General features: G+C 42.4%; 1 protein-coding gene across 2 annotated transcripts in view; it reads left to right on the top strand.

Annotated features, from left to right (window-relative positions):
* The window catches only part of ACVR1 (activin A receptor type 1), an 89581-nt gene that overhangs the window by 21998 nt on the left and 45005 nt on the right, over positions 1-22578 (top strand). For both annotated transcript variants that reach the window (XM_044417822.1, XM_044417821.1), the window contains exon 2: positions 20316-20389. In XM_044417822.1, coding sequence (XP_044273757.1) covers positions 20316-20389 — 74 coding nt within the window. The remainder of the gene's footprint in view (positions 1-20315; positions 20390-22578) is intronic.

A 22578-nucleotide genomic window follows, 5' to 3' on the forward strand; every position in this document is an offset into this window, starting at 1 on the left:
GCTTGTATGGGAGCAGGCAGCCCTTCGTGGGAGTGGGTGGACGAGGGAAACCCTGTGGCTAACTGAGCCTTCCTGCATGTGATGGAAATTGCATGTGGTACAATGCATTGGAGGACCCCAAGTTTGAGGAAGACTACAGTAGATCCTGACGGCGTTGTTGTTGTTGTTGTTGCTTAGTCACAAAGTCGTGCTCTACCCATCAGGATCCAATGCACAACATTCCTCCAGCTCTCCTGTCCTTTGCCATCCCTCAGAGTCCACCCAAGCTCACATCCACTGCCCCAGTGACTCCGTCTAGCACCTCCACCTCTGCCTGAAGGCTTTAGCTTCCCTTTAAAGTTCATTCTCTCTCAAGTCACAGATCTTTTTGCCTTGGGGAAAAAAGGCTTGTTTTTATTTTGAAAATGAGTAGGGCGTTGCACTTGAGGACCACACTGAGCAGGTCAAATGGCCTGTCTTTGCCCCAAGAGTTCAGAGCAAGAACTTGAATGCAACAACAGGAAGCACAACACTGGCCCCAGATTGGCTGAAAGATATCTTCCCAGATCATGGTCTGCAGAGTTTCAGTATGACTCTGTTGAGAGACAGTGCAGCCCTCTGCATCTCTCCTCAGGCATAAACTCTACTACGATTCATAGCACTTAATCTAAAGCACGTGTATAGGATTTCAGCATCATTAACTGAACGATGTATTACTTCCATTTCTTATTTAAATCTGCTAGCAAAGATATGTCAGTGTGGCTGAATCAAACTTACTTTGTGCTTCAGCATTGGATTTAAAAGCTCCTGCTAACTTTCTTCCAGTTTTTAAATGAGAAGCTTTTATCAAATATTTAAAAAAACCTTAGATCATAAAGAATCCGTGTAATTTGTTAAAGCACAAAATAAAGTCATCTTGGCAGGTATGGAATTGTTTAATGTAGAAATAAACTTTAATAATCAAAATTTCTCTTGTGTACTCAAAGGGGAGTGAGGAAGCATGTTTCCCTTCCCATTCTAAGTTCAGACATGAGTCACAACTGGTAATATAGCATTAGCTATTACTTGAGCGTACCCAGATATTGAGAAATCAAGAATACTCTTGTTTTGGGTGCAATCTACGTTTCTAATTCTGGTGTCAGCTCACTTCAAAGCAGTAAGTTTGCTGCACTACAACTGAAAGCACATTTTTGAAAACTGACTTTTGGTTATATCATCTTGTCTTTATCTCTTTTTAGATTCTTGGGTGTTTAGCCTATCCCTGGTGTAGCTCTCGAAATTTTTTCACCCATTTGCATGATGTGAACCCTGACTAAGAGCCAGTGTGGTGTAGCAGTTCAGGACTGGGACTCCGGTGATCTGGGTTCTTTCTAGTCCCTGCTCAGCCTTGAAGCCTACAGACTCTCAGCCCAACCTACTCTCAGTTGCTCTTGTTGTGGGAATAAGGTTTTGAGCAGGAGGAAGAAAATGATGTAAGCTGCTTTGAGTTCATTGGGGAAAGATGGCATATAAATCTAATAAATAATAAATAAATAAGTGTTAACCCAGAGCAGAGCGTTGCAGTGCATGGTGAGGCATGGACTTGTATGTGCTGGCCCACTGCACTGACTCAAGTCTTGTGCTGCCCCTGTGCCGAGTGCCAATGCTCCAAAGTGCGACATTGCTGCTCAGAGTGGCAAGGTGGGAACTGAGGGGGCAGGCCCACTGTGTGGCCCCAGTTTTCTGACATGCACTGGGCCACCTTTTTGGGTTTAATACATTCATAGGACAAGAAATTGTACTTTATAAGTAGCAACTTAGTACCCTTGTGTAGAAAGTAGTTAGCAGGTAGCTAACTGAATTTTGTAATGATGGAAGAGTTAGTATTCTAATAAATGTATGGTTTAATATATGACCATTTGTTTGACTAATTAGATAAATTAAAGTGTTAAATGAACAGACTATTAAGCTATGCTAACAAAATGAAACAAATAATTAAACTGTTAACCATTAACTATTAATTAGACTGTTAGATTGTTTTCTTGCTTTTAAAAATATGCTAAGAAAACATTCTAATAAGTGCTTATAGGGTGCCTTCCTCCTCACCCATTTGTAATTTTCATCACTTTTTAATCAAAGGCTAATAGGTTTTGTTGAAAGCACAGTAGCTGCATGGTTTTAAAAGCTTTTGATGGATTGTGAAGGGATTCCTTACAGTACAGTAAAGGTCAAGATTGTAAGTGACCACTTTGGGTTGACTCTAGAATAATTTTTAAAAAGTGGTAATCCTAATAATGAGTCTTTTAAATTGTATACTTGGCACTGAAGCATCTTGCAAAGAGGGCTACTTTTATTGTACGGTAACCTCATTAGATGACTGCATAGCTCTTGATTTAGAGAAGACTTTTATATTTTCTGAAAATTTTCTCCAAGGAATTGTGTATCTGTTCTTGCAAGGTAATTTGGAGTCAGTTATTGCAGAAGATTATTATACCTCATGTAGACTGGGCGGGGGAGACACGACACAAATTGGTATCATTTTTGACAATCAAGACATGTGAAATTTGTTTTTTCATTTAGGAAAGTGGGTAAATAGAAATTAATTGAACAGTCGGTAGACAGCACTTCTGGCAGACTCTCCTTTTCTGCAGGCTCATGTACACCACCCATTCCTTCCCTCACATCTTGAGATCACTGTCAAAAAGCCTTCTCCAGGTACTTTTGCTGCTTCATGTGAGCCAGGTGACACTTAAGGAAGGGCGTCTTGTCAGTGGTCGCATTTTGGTGGGAATGTCCCCCCACCCCTACGCCTAGTGCCTGTGTTACGTACTTTTGCATGCCAGTTGAAGGCCTTCATTGTCTCCTGGGCTTTTTCGTCCTTGTCACTGCATTTTGTATTTTAAGTCTTCCTTGGTGAACCATGCAAGAGCTCCATCTCTAGGGCAATCGTATAAGTAATATTTTCTTGCTGCATAGACTAATATACCATCTGGTCTTTTAGCATCTTGCAATTCCAGCTCCAGCTTTGACTCTGACTTTAATCCAGTGTCAGGCCTGTTTACATGTCTCATCCTGGGGCCTTTCACTTCTGTTGGGATCATCCTGCTTGAGCATGGTGATACTTTGTGATGTACAATGTGGCGAGGTTCTCAGGACATTGTGATTATGTCCTGGAGGAGCTGAGTTCCAGTTGGCCATGGAACTGGTCTAAACGGCATACTTTCTCATACTCTGCCTCACAGAGTTCTGAGAAGATACATTTGGGAGAAAGAACAGTATATACCATGTTGAGTTCCTTTGGGGAAAAAGTGGGATAAAAGTGCGATAATGAAATACTTGGTTTTCTTTTGATCCATTTATGTTTTGGAGACCAATGATGAAAGAGCTTTATAATTCAAGCATTACATTATTTGCCACAAAATAGATAATTTCAGAAAAGATTGTCTAAACTATGCTATAATAGCAGCATAAATTTTGCATCTCCATTAAAGATGCCCCCCCCCCCCTTTTCCTCTTGTCCATAGCTTTCATTAGAACCTGGTGCATGTTCTGCATTAAGATTCTCCACTTTTATGATCAGAATGAAAGTTACCTAGGTTTTCATATATAAGAGCTATTCAAATTATACGCTTTAAGAATAGAGCTGATAATGTTAATTGAGATGTTGCTGAGCGTAATCATTAGGGATCTTATTTATAATGACTACTTTTATCATTCCTGTTCTACATCTATAACCTTAAAAGGGTCCTTGCAGTGATCAACAACACAGTATTCTATTTTAATTTTCAAACATTAAATATACTGTCTTTCAATTCTGAGAAGGCTCTGGAAGAGATTTAAAGTCCCAAGGTGGTTTATTGGTGTCATACTGAAACAACAGCAGCAGCAACAACAAACTAAGGTAATTTAGCAGTGGTGAACACAATAAGAAGTTGGGATAACATTTGTGGATTGTTTTGCAAGTCTGTATTAAGAGTTACTTTATTAGAGTGATTTTTTTGAACAGCTGTCACTTCTTTGGGTGTGCTGGTGACTCACGTCCATATATTCCTGTTGTGAGCATGTGTCTTTTCCAGCAGATCAAAATGAAAAGGTTATAAAATATAGTTCTTTGCTGAGGCTTAGTAGAATTTGCTGTGATACAGGGCATTTTTTGTAAGAGCTGTTACCAAGTGGCATAACTCAGGGCTAGGGCTGGGGTAAGGATCTGTGGAAGTAGCTTCTGACCATGTGAAGAGTTGATTCCAAACTTATATGACCCCTTCTTTCACTCCACCTCAACAGTGGCACACACTGTTTGTGGGCCAGATAGCAAGAATGTCTGATGTTATGTAATTGTTCCTTTCTTCCTTGTTCTACAGTGTCAACCCCTGTGGCCAAGATGGGTGGCTTCTGAATTGCTTGCTGTCTAATCTGACTTGTTACCCCTGATTTTTCAAAGTCACTTGGCAACTCTTCGTCCCCTTCTACCCTGTTTTACATTCAGATTTCCAAATTCTGAACAGTCTGGCTAGGAAAGCTGCATTGTGAGAAAGCTGAGCCCCATCTCTACAATACGCAAGGATAGACAAACGTGTGGTCCTTCAGATAGGGTTGGACAGCAATGCCCATCAGACTTGCTAGTGCAGCCAAGAGTGAGGTTGATTGGAGTTGCAGTCCAACACCATCTGGAGGGCCACGCATGCTGAGAGCAGGTATGGTGGCAGCAGGTTCAGGCAAGACACGAGCCACGCCAATTTTGCTGATTCATATTCTGAGTCTGAAGAGGAATATTTTGATGGAAGTGAAGAGCAGGACCGTACTCAAGGCCCTGGGATACAGCAGCGAGTGGAGAAACTGGTGCTTAGCTTAGGGGCAGATGGGGGAAGAGACGGAGACCAACCCTGGGAACAATGTGGAGGTACAGAAACCGGGAGGGGCTTTTGGGACTGGGGATCAGCCTCTTCCCTCTGAGATAGCGTCTGTGGCTAGACGGCAGCAGCGGTGAGATGCCCAGTTGGTTGAGAAGTGAGTGGAAAAAAGGTGCACTGGCTTTCACAGCCCCGCCTGCCCGTCCGTAAGTGCTCATAAGGAAAGGTTTAATAATCACTAGGTTGAGTTTAACAAACCACTTTGTGCATGCTCAGAGACTTGACTGAATGATTTATGTGTAGAAACAGAGTTTTGCTGAGAATGGCTCGAGGCTGATGATTGTTGGAGGGAGGAAATAACAACTCGCGACAGCTAGTGCGCAAGTGGGACATGAGTGCAACAGCAGCTGACTGCTATCACTGTCTAAATACTTTCCAGCAAATAATTTCCACTGAACTTAGAAGGGCTTCTTTCTGTGAAAATACTCTTCAATTTTATTGAGTTTCAAGAATTACTGGTTGCAGCTTGTAGAGATTTTGGCTTTTGGAAACCTTGTCTGCATCCACACTGCCGTAACCCATTTTGACAGGGTCCATTTGACAAATTAAAATAACTTGGGAAATTCCTACCGACGAAGGCATGCGTGACTGCTAAGTGTGTTCCACTTAGAGCCAGTACAGAGGGTGGATGCAAGGTGCAAGCAAGTAGAAATTTTATCTCAAATTGGAGGCAATATTGGGATAATGAGACAGGCTGACTTTACAGGCTGTTGTAAAGGTTACTGATTGAGCTTGATCAGCCTTCTCCAAGCTGATGCCCTCTTGATATTTTAGGTTGCAGTTCTCATTAGCCCCATTCCTTGGTCACTTGGTAGGGATGATGGAAATGGCAGACCAACAACCTCTGCAAGGCTTTGGGTTGGTGTTGTGTGTGAAGCATTGAATAGCACAATAATGTTTTCTCCTTAAACATTTTGTATTTTAACTTTATGCAGCAGGAGTGTGCTAGAGTGCACTAGTTGTTACATGTGAAATGATACAGAATTCAGGGCAATTCCTTGTCAGATTAACTAGCCGAGTGATAGATTTCCAAGACGAAAGTAACAACTCTCTTAATGTGAGCATATGACATTTAGGTAGAGTGCTCTCCCTCTAACAGCACCAACTGAAAAAAGCAAGGACAAATAAACTTCTCTTTGCTAATAAGCAAGAGAGAGCAGTCTATTTTCAGGTGCAGGCAGAGAGAGCAAGGGAACACACACGCTGCACTGCAATGTTTGGTTTACATTTTCTAAATGTATTCTTGGCTTCGTCTATCATATTTGCAGATGGCCTACTCTCTGGGGACCTGCTGCAACCTTTTAAAACTGACTCCCTCCCCACTCCCTCCTATTCTTGTACCGTGAGTCTGCTTGTTGTCTCCTAAGACATTATACTATCTTTCCCTACGCATATTTGTATTTTTGGTGGACATATTTAATGAACAGCTGTGCATCTGAGTCATATGGCGAATTATCCAATTTTTCCATATCAATATGGCAATTGCTTCTCCAGCTTTAGTGTAAGAAAATTCCATCAGCTTTACTGCAGTAGGGTGCTTTTGGGGTAGGGGGAAAGGGTCTGTCATGTGCATTTTAAGGCATAAGGTGACTTGTGAATTTGTGTTTTCTGACTATCTTGGCTTAGTAATGGTTATAGCTTCTGGAGTGACAAAACCGTTGCGGCTGCTTCAATCTGACAAGTGGTAGACCAGTTGAATCATGCCGAGGTGGGTGCACAGTGACAGCATGTTGATAAAAGGGTGCTTGGAAATGAAGATAAAGGGGGGATAAGGTAGCACCCCATTATTTTATAGCCAAGCCAGAGAAACCGATGACCTTGGAAGGTGAATGGGCTTTACTTTGGCCACATTACTATGATTGCTCAGTGCAGCTGCGGAGTCCCTTCTCTTCTGGTAGAAGTTTGTGCTCCTATCCCAGTGACATCATTTTGCATAGTTGAGAACTGCAGTGTGAAGGGACCTTTTTGAAGCATGCATCACGACAGACCCCCATCAGCGTGGGGAAAGCCCCATGGCCATATGCCTGATGGGCATTGCAGTCAGCAGCATCCCTGTTTTGCTCTTTTTCTGATAGCCGCCCTCTGATTATAGCTCCTGACTGTGCGCAGGGCAGTGGGGGAGGATGTGGCATTCAGCCTGAGAAGGAAAGGGGAGGCAGCCACTCAGTAAGGTCATAGCTAATCTGCACGTTATATCTGCCAGTATTGGAAAAATATGTAATGGATCTCTCTGGCATTGAGGAAGCCTGCCTTCTAGAATGCGTGGCTCTTTTTTTTAATCAGACGGAAGAGACAGAGGGGCTCCTCGGTGTTCCTTGGGGGCTTTCTGTAGGCTTCTACCCTTGCAGTGCAGAATTCCTCCAGTATTGTATGTTTTATAAAGCTAACTTGCAGGCTCAAAGATGTTTCTTAAAAGAAATCAATTAATTTCTCTTCCGGTTATTACCTTCCATAACTGTTTAGGAAGCAAAAATAACAAATGGTAACTTCTTGGAAAGGCAGGGGGAGGAGGAATTCCATGAGCTAGAAATATGCCTGCTTTCTATTTCTGGCAGCAGTTCCTCTGTAAGTGTGAATGCAACACATTGTTAACACATCTTAAGTATCTTGGTTGTTAGAATAGCATGTCCTTCGTATATGCATTCTGCTGATGTTGCCTTATGGTCCAGCGTGAAGTAACTTAATGGCATGTCGAAGCTCTTGATAAAGATTGACGACTCCATGACTCCATCGACATGAACCTAGACTCTAACTGATGCAAGTGCAGGCTGGGGGGTTTTGAAAGCTGAGCAGGAGGAGGAGGTGGCGGGAAAGTCCTGTGCACTTAAGTAGTGTCTTGGCCAGGAAGAAAGCAGCTGAGGTGTGGGCAGGCCGAGTGATCTTACTTTTCTCCACCCACGAGCACCGGGATAGGATTACATCACCCAATTACTTCATTTTACTAAGTTTTTTAAAATGCTTCTTAAACAGCAGTGTTGTGGAGCCAGGGCATGCAGGGGTGCTAGGCGCCTTCTTATCAGCAGGGATACCTGCATCACCTGCCATGCCACCAGGACCAGACCAGTCAGCCGCCCCGCTTAGCTGCCATAAGCAGCAGGGGAGAGTTGCAGGGTGGGGAATGAGTTTCCTCAGCAATGTGTATTGTTCCCTGTTGCAACACAAGCATTTTGGGGTAGCTTGGTCTTGGATGCACAATTAAGATCTGTTAGCTTTACGAAAGACTTCCTCCTAGTGGAGATGAAAACTGTTAGGACAGGTTTGTTGATATAGATCAACACAGCTGCCAGCAAATTTGAACCTGCCCGGGGAAATGCTGCAGGGATGTCATGCTAAACACTTAGAAATTTACCTCCGCAGCCCTGTTCACACTGAATGGTGTTAATGGGGCAGGCGCATGGACTTCTCTTACAACAGGGGTAGTAAGTCCCTCCTACCTTGGGTGAGCATATTAATGTTACTGCAGGAAAGCCCATTCTTTTCCTTTTCAGGGTGACCTTCTTTGCCACAGTGGGTTGGATGCAGTTTAGGTGCATGCAACTAGGCTGGTGGAAGTGGGCTTCCATGCCTCCTCTTACCCATGGCAGCCCTTCCAGCTCCCTGACAATGTGTCATAGTTGGTCTGCAGGTTCTGCTGAATGGCAAACCGAAAGCAAACCATGGATGCCACATCAAGTGTGTCTACTTGTACTGTAGGAAAAGGAGCCAAGAAAAATTCTTGGACATGCTCACATGAACTCAACAAAAATTACTTGTGTGTCATTATTTTGTTCTGTAAGAACAATAAAGCATCTTGAAGTCTTAAAGATTAACCTGTTCATCATGGCACAAGCTTTTGCAGACTGCAGCCTAATTCATCTGTCGCTTGAAGTTTTACCATGAGTTGATACATCTAATGCAATGAGCTCAAGTTTTCTGGAATTAATACTGTAATCTGTTTTGGTTGCACAGTGAAACAAGGCTATTTGTTGGAAGTTTATGGACTGCCTTATTTGCTAGAAAGCCATCAAGGCTGTGTACAACATTTTGAAGTAATCGCCTACAGCACATTAAAAACAAACGTATTTTAAATGACACAAATTAAAAGGCTAACTCCAGAAGGCCAAGCCAGTGAGGGACAGTGATAGTTCTTAGGAAGCAAATTCCATTGCTTGGGGACAACAGAGGAGACGGTCTTTTCAACCATGTTCCAGAAATGGGTCTCTGGTGGGTAATGGCATCCTCAGATCTTAATAACTGGGCAGGTTCACAGTGAGACTGGTAGTGTCTGAGATAACTAGGCCCTAAGCACTGTAGTGCTGAAAAGGGTAACCCCGGCAGCTTCAACTAAGCCTTGAAAGCAACTGGTAGCCAGTGCATTATGGTCCTGATGGTACGGTGCACCAGTCAGCGGCCTGATTGTCACATGTTGCACCAGCTGAAGCTCGCAGACCCTCTTCAGGATAGCCCCACATAGAGCTCATTTCAGTAGTCTAAACATGAAGTAACAAAGGCATGGAGAATTGTCGTCCAGTCAGATTCAAGCGGTTCAGCTGCTTCCTTGGTGTTCAGCATATTGGTGGTAGTTACTCCAAATTTCACTGATTTCATGTAGATATTAAACAAGACGAGATACAAGATGAGACACCACAGGCCACACCACTTTCTGAACCTACCACAAAAGCCACTTCCAAGCCTCAGTCCTGCCAGATGGCTCAGAAGGATGCCATGGTTGATGGCATCAGAAGTCATGTATAGGAAACTAGCAGCATTGTGCTTCCCTCATCCAGTTCCCTCAGTTGGTCATCCACCAAGGTTACCAAAGCAGCCTCGGTCCCATATTCTGTCCAGAAGTCCAACTGAAATGGGCCTAGATGAGCAGTTTCATGCAGATGCATCTGGAATTGTTAATACCAGTGCCTGCTCACTTTAGTCAAGAATACTATGTGTGAAAGAGACCTGTTCTTGGTCAGATCTTCTGTGGCAAGGAGGATTGCTTTAGTAAAGGTCTTTTTACTGCCTTTTATAAGCAAGACGGAACAATCTCTGTCTATAAAGCGTTATCAATTATTCCTGGAGCCATGGCTTTAATCAGCCAAGAAGGACGAGGACTATGAACACAGGTAGTGGTCCTCAACACTCCATGCTCCTTCCACTTGAGAAATATTTGGGATTTTAACTTACATTCATATTACTTTCATTTCGGTGTTTGTAGCATCTTTTTCTTTCCAAAAAAGAAGCACAAAGAAACAACAACATACCAAAGCAAGTGCAATAATACAAAAAGCACTAACTAAACAACATGAAAAGAAGATTAACAATAAGAATTCATGTGCTCACTTTCATGTGGATATGATTTTGGGCTGCATGAAAAGTGTATGGGTAGACAAGCAGCCTGGCTGAGAAGGATAAGCATTTAATCTGTTTAAAAGTATTCAGTCTGTTTTAAACTATGTTACCAAAGTATAGAAACCTGAGCTGTGCAATTTTTTAAAACTTTGTCTCCAGTGTGAGACTTGGAATTACTTCTGGTTGATATGGGAGACATAGAATCTAGGGGGAAATAAGCTTTAGATTTTTTAAAAAGTGTGATAATCTAATAATGAATAGCGATAAAAATATGTTTTCTAGGTTTAGTAGAACTAATATATACTGGTTTATGGAATACTACACCAATTAAGTTGGTTTCCTCTTCTGTATCTGCTAAGGAAAAACATTGTAAAAGACTTATGCCTTTGGACTTTAAATGTACTCACTGTTCTATTTAAGGAGTAACTTTTCCCTATTATAAGCCTAACTCTGCTGTGAGTGCACCACACCTGTGGTTAAGGTAATCTATGCACATGTCATAACAAGCAACAGGGTGGAGAACTATGATAGGAAAGAGGCAGGAGGAACTCATCCAGGGGTGCTCTTAAGCTGAGACCCACAGATGTGAGGGATGGCCAAGCAAAAAGAAAGAAGTGCTAGAAATTTCAGGGTTGCAAACAAAGCATATAAAGGACTTGATGATTCAGTGGCTGGACCCAGGATGGGTCAAAACAAAGAGAACAATAGGCTGGCTCCAGGGAATGGAAGAAAGCTCAGTGAGTTCCTGGCTCTTTAATTGGTTCAAATCTAGCCTAACCATGCATCAGTACAGTATTCACAAACAAAAGGGATTATTAGTGCCATCCAGGTGATACCTTGAACCTGTTGATCTGTGTAAGAGGTAGGAATGGTTGAAGATTGGACCAAGTTTCCCACGAAGGCCCTGGACTGGCGATCAGGAAGGCATTTGTATGTTTCACCAATTACAGGGATCCATCTCCTTTAAACCAATGAATGGGGCAAAAGCATATATTCTGGCTCCTGTCCCAGAGTCACGATTTTGCCATTGCGGCTAGCTTTCCATGCCGCTGTGTGTGGAATGAAAATGGCTTCTTGAGCCAAGATAATACCAGTGAATTGCCCAGTGTATAAGGCAGGGGTCCTCAAACTTTTTGTATAGTGGGCCAGTTGAAAGGCTGTGGTGACCGTCGCGGGCTGGTGAGGTGCCTTCGGGCACGTGCGGCGATGGCTTGCTCACTCGGAGATCTCCCAGTGAGTCCAAAACCATCTCTGAGCGAGCAAGTCACCACCTCCCCACCTGCACAGCAAGCGTGCGCAGACAGCAGCATGGGCTGGATGGATGGCCATGGTGGGCCGCATCCGTCCCACGGGCCGTAGTTTGAGGACCCTTGGTATAAGGCATATGACTAGAGAGCCTGCAAGTGCTTGAATTCTCCTGCAGTGTTTCCCTCCAGTGGTTTGAGTACTTCCCTGCTGTGTGACTGAGGCAGCCTTTTGAGGTAAGGAGAGTCTTTCTTTCTGGGTGGGTTCAGACAACAAGACAAACATGGCAGCTTTTTACCATAATTAGCCTGTTGGTTTGTCTGAATCCACTTGTGGTATTTCATTATGGTAAGTCTGATTTTGAGAAACCATGATAAACAATGATGGTTTCTCAAATGGTTTCTCTGTGTCACTGTGGCTTGTGGTGTTGTCTGATCCCAGGATCATAGTTTCCATAGTCCTGGTATGCAATGACTACAGAGTCCCCTGGAAAGAATGGCAACTGCAGGAGCCATTCCAGCCATCAGGCTTCTATATTCGGACCAGCGAGAAAGAAGCAGGAGGCATGGGCAGTGTACCTTGCTGTTGAATATTTGGTATGGTGGTGATGGGATACATGCCAGCAGTAGTACGATGGAGCAGGAGGGATGGATAACGAAGAAATCTCATGAACATCTGTTAGGTAGATTGTGATAAAACCATAGTAGACATGCAGGGTTGCTTGTTGTGTTGTGTGGCTCTAGCTTCTCTTTCTGAGTTGTCGTCGAAGCAGGTGTCTACTTGCAAAGTCATATGGCTGATTAAAGATGTTTCCAAATACGTTAGAAGGGTTTTCTCTTCCAAGAAGACAACAGTGTTTCCTCTTGGTTCCACTGGGCAGCCATCCTCACCTTGGCATCCAGATGTGTTAGTCTCTGCTTGCTGGAAATGTAGTCTAGCCTGTGTGGAGAGCACTGATTAGGGAAAGGTATACTGGGAAAATGTGTAATACAGTATATCCTGTATTTTGAATACTGCATATCACCTACGCTTGTGAACTCTATGGGGAAGCTCTATGTAAGTTTAACATAGAGTTCACAAGCGTAGGTGGTTCTCTCCACTATCCATAGCATCCCATAAGCCCACAAGCACATAAGTGCCTTGAACCATGAAGTACAAGTTATCTGGACTATGAAAATACTTCAGAAGCCTACAAGGTTTTTCTAGGGAGGAGCAGCTACAAATGTAATGGGTGGGCAAGCAGCTACTAGTATCAAAGACTCAGGTGCCATTTACTACAGGAACCCTGTTTATGCTCTTTGTCAAGTGGATTTCTAGCCTATTATTAAGTTTAGGAATCTCATGAATCTTCTTTATTATTAGAGAAAGTAATACCTTTGGGGCAAAGGATTATGTATACATACCTTTGTAGTTCTGTGAAATTTTCATAATGTAGCCAGCATTGCTACTTTTTGTCTTTGCTTTTCCCTATGTAAAGTAGAAGGAGATACTTTGTTGGAGCCATATGATTAGGAAATCCTTCATATAGTAAAAGAAGATGCTGGGTTAAATGCAGTTTCATGAGAGCAGACTTTCCCTTATGCAAGCATACTAGTTTACTTTCACACCTCCTGAAACCCCCCTTCCCTATATGCTCCAAATCTGCTTCAGATGATTCCTCCAACCTCCTGAACAAATTGTGGATGCAGAGGCTTAGGGAAATAAGTTCAGTCCTCAGCTTCTGTTTTGGTGGTGGACAGTTCATTTTGGTTACAAACCATTGAAAGTAACTCCTTGTGTGGATTTAAGGGATGACATGGGTGTAATATGTCATGGTGTAGCCAGTTTATTTATTTTAGGATTAGTGTGGTTTTCATGTTTGTAAATAACTCAGAGAGCCCTCTGGGCTATTGGGGTGGTATATAAATGCAATAAATAAAATAAAATAAATAAATATGCCTCAGCCTCTTCAGGCCAAAAGTCTAGCTCCCCCAAAATAATTGAAATGTTTCAAAGCCCAAAGCACAGGGTCAGGCAGCCTCTTTGGGCCATGATCACATTGAGCAGTCCTGAGCACCAACACTGAATGGCTGCAACAGGAGAAGGGGCAAAGGACAAGTTTCCTGCCCGAAAGAGTGAGACACAGGCAGAGGTGGAGTCTTGAGTCCTAACACACTGAATGACTTCTTTGAACCCACAGTTTTCGGCACTAATACAAACCTGTTTCACAGCATTCGCGGTTGCTGGAAAGAAAAAGTGTTACCATTTGTTAGATGTGAGGGATAAAGTACCTTGGTGCCAGGAAAGGTTGCTGCGGTCACTTCATAGAATCATCATCATAGAATAGTAGCGCTGGAAGGGGCCAGAGGGCCTTTGGGCCCAATCCCCGGCTCAGTGCAGGACACGAGATAAACCATCTCGCTGCCCAGAAGGCTGCCCAGCTGCATCTTGAATGTCTCTAGTGTGGGGGAGCCCACAACATCTCTTGGTAATTGGTAACTGCTGCCATAACAGATGAGACTTTGTATTGCCCAAACTTAAATATATGCGATGTAAAATTTTCTTTTAATTACAACATGGTCAACTCCAAGGCATGAATATTTTTGATTATACTCAGTAGTGCATCATACACAGGCACTTTGTCAGGGGCTTTTCACCCTCTTATGAATAAATACCGATGCATACCTTTGAAGTTAAGAAGAGTAGACCTTTCACTAGAGCATTTCACTCTAATCCTAAGTGCTGATCCAGCAAGGGCAGCATTTAGGATTAGAAACCGGGGGTTAGACTTCTGCCAGAATGCCTGTATAGTTGCAATTGTGTAGTGTTCTTGTGAACAGTTTCTAGAAGCCCAGCTATTTTAGCCTGTTGCTGCAAAAATACCCAACAGCCTTGTGGCATCTTACGACATTACGGCATTTGCTGTTACAGAATAGAGTCCGCTTTGTCTGATTTTCTTGTTCTGCCTAATGGACCCAGTGTTGGCAACGCAAAAGAAGCTAACAGCTTTGTGTGACTCAGAACCTGAACGTTTTCTCAGACTTAGCCTCCACTTTCTAGGGAGGTAGGCAAGTCTAGTGCAGACCTTTAATCCAGCACAGGAGGAGCAATGGAATGTCTTCTCTGTAATTGGTGTTCAGTACCCAGGGCAAGACCTGGTGCAGAATGTTCAGTGAGTGTAATCCAGACACGCCTGAATTGATTGATATCTACTTTTCTGTAATGTATTGATGACAGCGTAAATAAAAGCAATAGACTAGATTTAGTAATTATGTACAGTCATAATAATGAAATATTTAATACATCATTTTAAATAAACGTGTATATGTGTTGGAACAACGTGTTGGAGACTACAAAAATTCAGTCCAAGGTGTGTCCAGTGCTCTGTTCAGCACCTGTATATATTTTCTTTTGGAGGATGTAGCTATCTAACAAGAATGCTCATATATGCTTTTCTTGAACTATGGTTCCTGACCTCACTCCATAAATGGAAGAAGAGATGCACTCATGACAGGACTCTGTTCTGCTCACGAGAAGCCCCTCTCTGAGAGTAAAAGCACATTGCATTCATGGAACAAAAGGTTCCAAGCCAGTCAGGGCCTTAGAAGGCTTTACAATTCAAAATCACTGTTGCTATGGTTTGTGTGACGTTAGTTTTTTCACTGGATAGGCTGAAGTAGTCTGCAATTTATTTGTTTTTTGTAATATATTGGACATTGGCAAAAATCATCCTTAGCTGAGGGGCCCTCAACATGGAGGCTACAAAGGGCTCCCCAACTTGCTAACAGTGGGCACACAGGAACCGTTTTTATATTTTCCCCATTTTTTTTAAAAAAATGCATACATGTATTGGTGTCAAATACAGCTTTCTAGTAATTATGGATAGGTTTTAATGAAAGCAGACCAAATATCCAAATAAGTGTTCATTTGAAGGTGGAGTCTATATACCACCTGTTCAAATATTGAAAATATTGTAAGGTCCTCAATTCACTGCATTATAAGATAGATATAAGATATCTGTATAATAATATTTGCTCAAATTCACTGTTCTGGAGATTGCCAGAATATTTGTTACCCAAATTAGACAAAACTTTATTGAAGAGATGTTGCGGAAAAGACCCCAGGCATAGCCGGAGGGAAGGAAAGTAATTGCCTGCATTGTGAGAGACTGTGGGGCTTACATATACTGCTGTCCGGGAGTGGTGGTGGTGGTGGTGGTGGTGGTGGGGAATCTGGTTGCTTAAACTGGGGAGTGTTAATCTTTTAGCGTCAAGAATGGTAAGCTGTTGTTAGATATCTGAGTTTGCAGAAGAAGCCTGTTGGGTGGGGTTGGGACAATGTCAGTGAGCTGCTTGGTTGTGGGTCTGTCTAATGTGACAAGCCATTGGACTAGAAAATAGGATGGGCTTCCTTCCGAAGCTTCATGTCACTTCCTCATCCCCCTTGTCCCCTTGCTATTCTCTTCTTCCTCTGCCACCTCCACCCCTGCCGCTACAGTAGAACGCCGATCAATTATCTCGGTCCAGAGAGCTGATTCTGGATGGATCCTAATCTCCATCTGTTTAATAGAGGAATTCATTTTTATCTAGGTGAAAGGCAGCAATGGAACTTCGCTTTTTGTTTGAAGTTCTTGGCATGGATTTGTGGAGTTGATGTGTGTATTTAAAAATCAATGGGTTTTCTTTCAAGGTTTATTTTTAACTAGCTTGAATTAACATGCTAACAGCGGATCCTGCATTCTCTGAGCAAAATGGCAGCCAGCAAGAGATCTTGACAAGACTTCCCAAAGTTTCTTGGCTGACTTTCAAATGCCAAAACAGTATGCTAGCTTCTGTTAGAGAACCTGATGCGGTAGAGAGCTGGACTCTGCTTCTTCTTAAGTGTTTAAGGATGCTATCTGTTTACATGTTTAGATAGAAAGTTTGGGAATGCTCAATATCCTCAGCTAGCTGGAATAATATGGCATTTTCTGACTAAACATGGAGAGGCTTTCGCCCTTAGTTTATCTATCTACTTACTCCAATTTTCACTTAAAATTTTTAAAAACAGTCTTTTGCATTGTATCCCTTGGAAATAGATCACATTTTAGCTGTCCAAATTTCTCCCTACTGTTTGGTCTAGTGCAGGGGTCCTCAAACTTTTTCTACAGGGGGCCAGTTGACAGGCGCCAGCGGTGGGCACGGGCCGCCAAGGTGGTGCCGCTGGGGGGGGGGCCCAGGCTAGGGGGGGGGAGGGGAGGGGCGGGGGGGGGACACGGGGCGAGGCGCTGGCTTGCTCACGAGGAGATCGTTTTCTCCGAGCTAGTCACGTGCCTGCGCGCACCCACACACGCAGCAAGTGCAAAACCTGTGGGGCAGGCCAGTTAAATGGGCATGGTGGGCCGGATCCGGCCTGCAGGCCTTAGTTTGAGGACCCATGGTCTAGTGTGATGTGGTGGCAATGCAATTCCTCATTCACTGAGCACTAAGGGCCAAGTTGGTAATTTGTGAGTAATGGCAAACTAGTTTATGCATTGCATTCAGGATTGTAGTGATGTGCTGCATTTCAGCAAAGTATTCGGGCAGGTTGGAAAAGATGTTAGTTAAGGGAAACACTGGTGGATTTCTATTCATGCACTAAAGCTTTTCCTTATTCTTCTCCCCTCTGTAGCATTTTCCTTTGGAGCAGATTGCGGAAGAGGAGGCATGTGGAACTGCAGGGAGGCTGAGGAACTGGTTCTAATTAGATACAATTCATGGACATTAATAGATATCCCCATCAATCAAAATGTGCTGTCCTTTCAAAATCTAAAATAATTTCACCTTTCACAATGGTATTGACTTGGTTGACACATAGTGATTTAAAAATTAATGGATGGGCAAATTGGCCCTAGCACGCTGACTTCTTTTGCTATTATTACACAAACCAGAGTTCTCTCCTTTGTAGGTTGCAGCGTGTGATGTCTTAACTTGGACCTCTGGTCTGAACAACCCAATGCTTTTCCTGCAGTTCATTATCCTAATGGTGGTCCAGGATTGATTGTCGTGCTCCCCAACCTATGAAGCAATTGATTGTGGGCTATGCAATAAACGTGAAAGAGGCCTGCAGGCTGAGCCCACTTTCTCCAGCTTGTGCATGACAACATGTTGTTTTTTAAATCAGGAGGCTGTCATTTACTCAGACTGCCTCAACATGTCCCTTTTGCTGTGGGACTGATTTGCAAATGCTCTGTGTAGTATTTCTACTACTGTGTATTACTATGCTTTTCAAATAGCTATTTAAAATATATAACATATGGATGATATTCCCTAACAAGGGCCATTTTAACTTTAATCAAAGCAATGCCACATTTATCATTTATAAAATAAATGTGTTGTCTCTGCTTTGCTTTTTCAAGGATCCCTATAAGACTGTAGCCCTAATATATACTTTTAGATATCTAAGAGTAGATAGAGTGCCAGTTCTGTATGTGTATTGGATTGTTCTGCATGGTGAATTAAGATTCTGGTCATAGCACATACCTGTAATACTTCTCTTTCTGGGCCACCTGCTAGAATATTCTGAGTACAACCTGCCCATCCAGAAATGCTACACATGGAATAACCTCCTGGCAACTAATTATAGGAATGGAAGGGGGTTATCAGGTCCCCTGCTGGTAACATGTCTGTATTCTTCATAATTTCTATTAGATTTCTATAAATTTCCAGTGTGATGATAATTATTTAAATAATAGTTTTTCTTGTGAATGAAAGTTAATTATTGTTGCCAGCAGTTTACTGTCAACGATAATAGTTTAGCTATGTAGTTGTTTCTATTGTGTAAATAGCATTTCAGTTACCTTTCAGCTGTATGACAGGCAGTTTAACCTACCAGTGACATTCTGTCAGTGAGTCTGCGTTGGCTGTCAGCTCAGAAGCTGTAGCCTGTAGCTTGTAATGTGCTAAATCCTTCAAAACTGGGAAATGCAAAATCTAGATAATCCTGAGGTAGACAGAATTCACATGTCTCCTTTTATATTTCACATTTTACTCTGTGTATACTTCTGTGGTAAAATCAGGGACAACTGAGCTGTTCCAACCTTGCCTTTGAGGCATCATGTAAGGAAAACCCAACATACATGTTAATTTCTCTCCCTTCTTCGGTGTAAGGAGGGCATTCAGGAGCATGCTATATTTCTTGTTCAAAAGAACATTGTGCCCAACAATTTGCGTTCAGAACGATGGAAGAAGTCCTTGTGCCACTTTGCCCTGCAATACCATTTCACTTTGGGACATGCCAGTCAAAGAACAGTCAAGGCTGGGCAGCAAAGTTAATATTGGTATCTTTTGAAAATTGCATTTCTTGCCTTTTTGTGGTTAGTTGCTTGAAGGCAGAAGTTCTTAATGATGTTTTTTGAGAATTGCCGTTGCTGTGTGGGGAGAGAGGGAGACTGGATGTGCGGCTTGCTGTTGCAGTGGAGAGGGTCGATGGATGAACCAGCCCATCTAACTCTGCGTTGCCTCCATTGACTGGTAGTGGCTCTCCAGGTACTAGACTGAAGGTCCCTCCCAGCCTTACCTGAAGATGCCAGGAATTGAACTGGAGACCTTTCGCATGCAAAGCAGGTGCTCTGTGTCCGCTGTCCCTGCCAATGGAAGGCAGGTGGATTCCTTCCTTGTTTCATTTTTGAGTGCAGGAAAGAACTAGGGATTATTGCTGCCAATTATGTTCCAAGTGCACATTTGAGACAGGAGCTAATTAAGGTCTACCTGCCCTTGTGCTATTAAAAACACACATCTAAACTACTGTTGCTATTTTTTAGCTAGGCCAGCTGTGGCTTTGTGAAATTGTTGCATGGTGACTTGTGGGTGGATGGCATTTACCAGTGAAAGTTGGAATTGCTCATAGCACATATAGTCTTGCTACCTTTCCAGTGAAAGGATCTTATTCCTTGGATTTTGAGGTGACATTGTTTCATGGAAGTGTGTGGACAGCAGGAGTTAATTGACATTGTGCCAAATTGTTTTGCCTCGGTTGCTTAGATTTTTTATATTGCAGGTAAAGGTGTGTGCGCGTGTGTGAAGCTTTTCAAACAAGTGTGTCAGAAGATTCAGGAAGAAGACATTGGTGACTAGTACTCCCTGCTATGAAACAAGAGACTCACACTGTTTTCATACTAAAATGCACCGTATGTTTTATGTGTGTGTATCATCACTGTAAATGAGTCACACCCCTTGTGTGGAAAGGGCAAAGAGTTGAACTTTCTCTGATAGGACTTAGCAGTTCTCATAGTTTTCGTGTTATGTGATTCTCCTACCAGAGATGATGTCAGGGACACTGGAGAGGAAACTTGTATGCATTATCCTTGCAAGATTGTTTGGAACTGCTTTTGGGAAATAAATGCCCTGAAGAGGTAGGAGCCCTCATCCCATCGGTTGGTCTGTCCATCTAGAATGTAATGTGGCATGTAACACAACAGGGCTTACTTTAGTCTTTTTATGGCCCTTTTAGTTGGCCTACACAGCAGCTCAGCTGAGATCTCAGCCATTTACTTTGCAGCCCCAATATTACATGCTGGTGTGAGTCTTTGTTGATATTAACCACTGCATGTGTGGCTTGCAGTCTTTGGATTTATATTTGTGAAAGTGTACACATGCTTTATGACTCATAAACAATTTTGTATGCACTTAGCTGCTCAGGAAAAGGCTTTTATATTGTTGTCTTTTCAGAACTTGGCTTCCTTCAAAGACTCTTAAAGCCCGTCTAAGAAATAATTGTTAAATGGAGTTGGGAAGATGCTTTGAATTGCTGACTGAATGGGGAAAATCAACAAGTGGCAATTGACGTTTAGGCAATTGGTGATGTTGCTCTTAAGATATGAAGTTGGGTGAGTAGTTCAGATTTCTTTTTAAAGTAAGAATCTTCTATTCTTTTCTTTAGGTCTACAATGATAAATGGACTTATGATTATTCCCGTACTAGTGATTGCATTTTTTCCTTCACCCAGCATGGAAGGTAAGTAATTGGGGAACTGGAGGGAACAGATAGAAAACTGAGTTTATAACTTTGTGGTTGACCATCACAGAAGTACTGACTGACTTTTAATGTTAATTAGTCTCTCTGGGGGACAGGTGCCAAGGTCTTGTTTTCCCACTATTAGCCAGCTTGGGGCTGCCACTAAGGTAAGCTTTGGAAGGCAAACGCCAAAGAGATAGCAAGGGAGCTAGCAACTAAGCCTGCATTTAGCATAAGGGCATTTTTAATGTGTTGTCTTTTGCTGTTTTTCATAGTGTTCACATGTTTGTAAGGCAGGGGATTTTATGTGTGGGTGCACATGTAGTCAGGGTGGTATCCAGCTCTGCTTATACAGGTGAGTCCGTGGTAGCAGAAGCAGCTTTAGCACAACCCCAACAGGATGTGCTGTGGAAATGGGTTACCCAGGGAAAATGTAGTGCTAGAGGTTGCTGGAGCAAGCACTTTGCCAATGGCATAAGCAGAGCATTAGATTCGGATACTGCCCAGAAATATGGCTCTAGAATTGCCTCTTTACTGTATTGGCCCTTTCACTCTCTGTTCATGTGTAACTTTCTTTTATATAGTCATATTTTGGCTGTGTCAGATGACACGGGAAAATTTTATGAAAAACATGTTGAAATCATCTGTACTAGCGTTTCCATTTCTTTACTCAATTCATCCTTGTGTTTGGACTTAGAAGAACTCTTGCTTTCTAAAGTGAATTTCTCTACAGGAACATGTTTCAGGAACATGTTTCCTTCATCTCTATGTGAAATTGGAACATGTCAGGATTAAGGAGTGGATCTAGATGGGTGTTTTTGTGATGCAAAGTGTGAGAGCATGAACACACACTGAGGAGGGATCATTACTTCAGTCATACAGGGGCTCCTTGGAGAGATGGTGGTGCATAGAATTTCAGAAATATTGCTTTAAACAGTTAATGTAAACAAGCTAAAAATGAAGAACATAAGATTTTGTTCCGGAAGTGTTGCATATGCTTCAGCATGAGTTTCTTTGAACCCTGGGATGTTCTTGTTGTTCCATTTTTTAATGTCTTCCTCAGCTTAATTTCTTGGAAATCAGGACACTAATGTGGCTGTGCATATTTATTTTCTTAACATTGTTTCTGCCAAAAACACACACAAAGCAAAACCCTAGTGAATAGTTTAGTTTTAGAACTATGCATAGTACTGCTTTGAGTGTGGCAGGAGAGAGTGTAACAGTTGAGATAAGTGGAATTATTCATCATCATCATCATCATCATCATCATCACTATTTGAGCATCACAGGCTTTATCATCCCAAATTTACACTTGATTTGGAGGGGACTGCTGCTATAGTCGCTTTGTATGCTGCTGTGGTGATTTTCCTGAAAGGAAATCATTTTGGGGAGAAGATGAGGTCATCCAGCCTGAGTATGCTTTTGAGCTGTATAAATAGATCACTGAGACAAGCACCACTTCTTTCAGCTATGAAGCTGAGAGGAAAACATGTCCCAAAAAACTGAAGCATTCAGCACTGGATTATAGTTACTGTTAGTGGGAAGATGTGGATGAAACGTGCTCTATTTTTCCCTTCATGTTTTTGTTTTTGAGATGCATTTCTGTTGTGTGAGATGAACTTAGTCCTTATTTTCTCCCCCTCGTTGTCAGCGATAAGAGTCCTGCTTGGAGTGCAGACTTGCTTTGTTCAGTGGACATAAGTAGAAGGTTTGATAGGCCAAGAATGTCTAGTGGAACCTGTTATGCAATCTTCTTGTTATCTATGTAAATTCTTCATGTTGGCAAGGTCAGACATTACTTAAGCCCAGAAAGAGACCCCTTTTTTCAGATTTCAAACAATGGAACCTTCAGGCCTTGAAGCCTTGGTAACATAAGATGGCAAGAGGCAATTTCTGGGTGTCTCCAGAAAAAAATAGTTTCAAGGAGAAAGGGAAAGTTTAAAGACCATTGTTAGGAGATAAAGCACTTTGCTTATCTTGAGGCAAGAGATTTGTTCTGATGATAAGGTACTTTGAAGATCTGAGCAACTGCTATGGAAAGTAAAAGCTCCCTTCCTCGGGGATTTGGCATGTCATTTTTTAGCCCAGGAATCAGAATTAGGGCTGTTTTCCTCCCTGGACTCCATGCAAAACAATATGACTCTATTACAGGACTAGACTTTTCCATGTCCTCTTAGTTTCCACATGCA

This window comes from Varanus komodoensis, unplaced genomic scaffold (genome assembly GCF_004798865.1).
Source record: "Varanus komodoensis strain SLA01 unplaced genomic scaffold, ASM479886v1 scaffold9, whole genome shotgun sequence".
In the NCBI taxonomy this organism is placed as follows: Eukaryota; Metazoa; Chordata; class Lepidosauria; order Squamata; family Varanidae; genus Varanus; species Varanus komodoensis.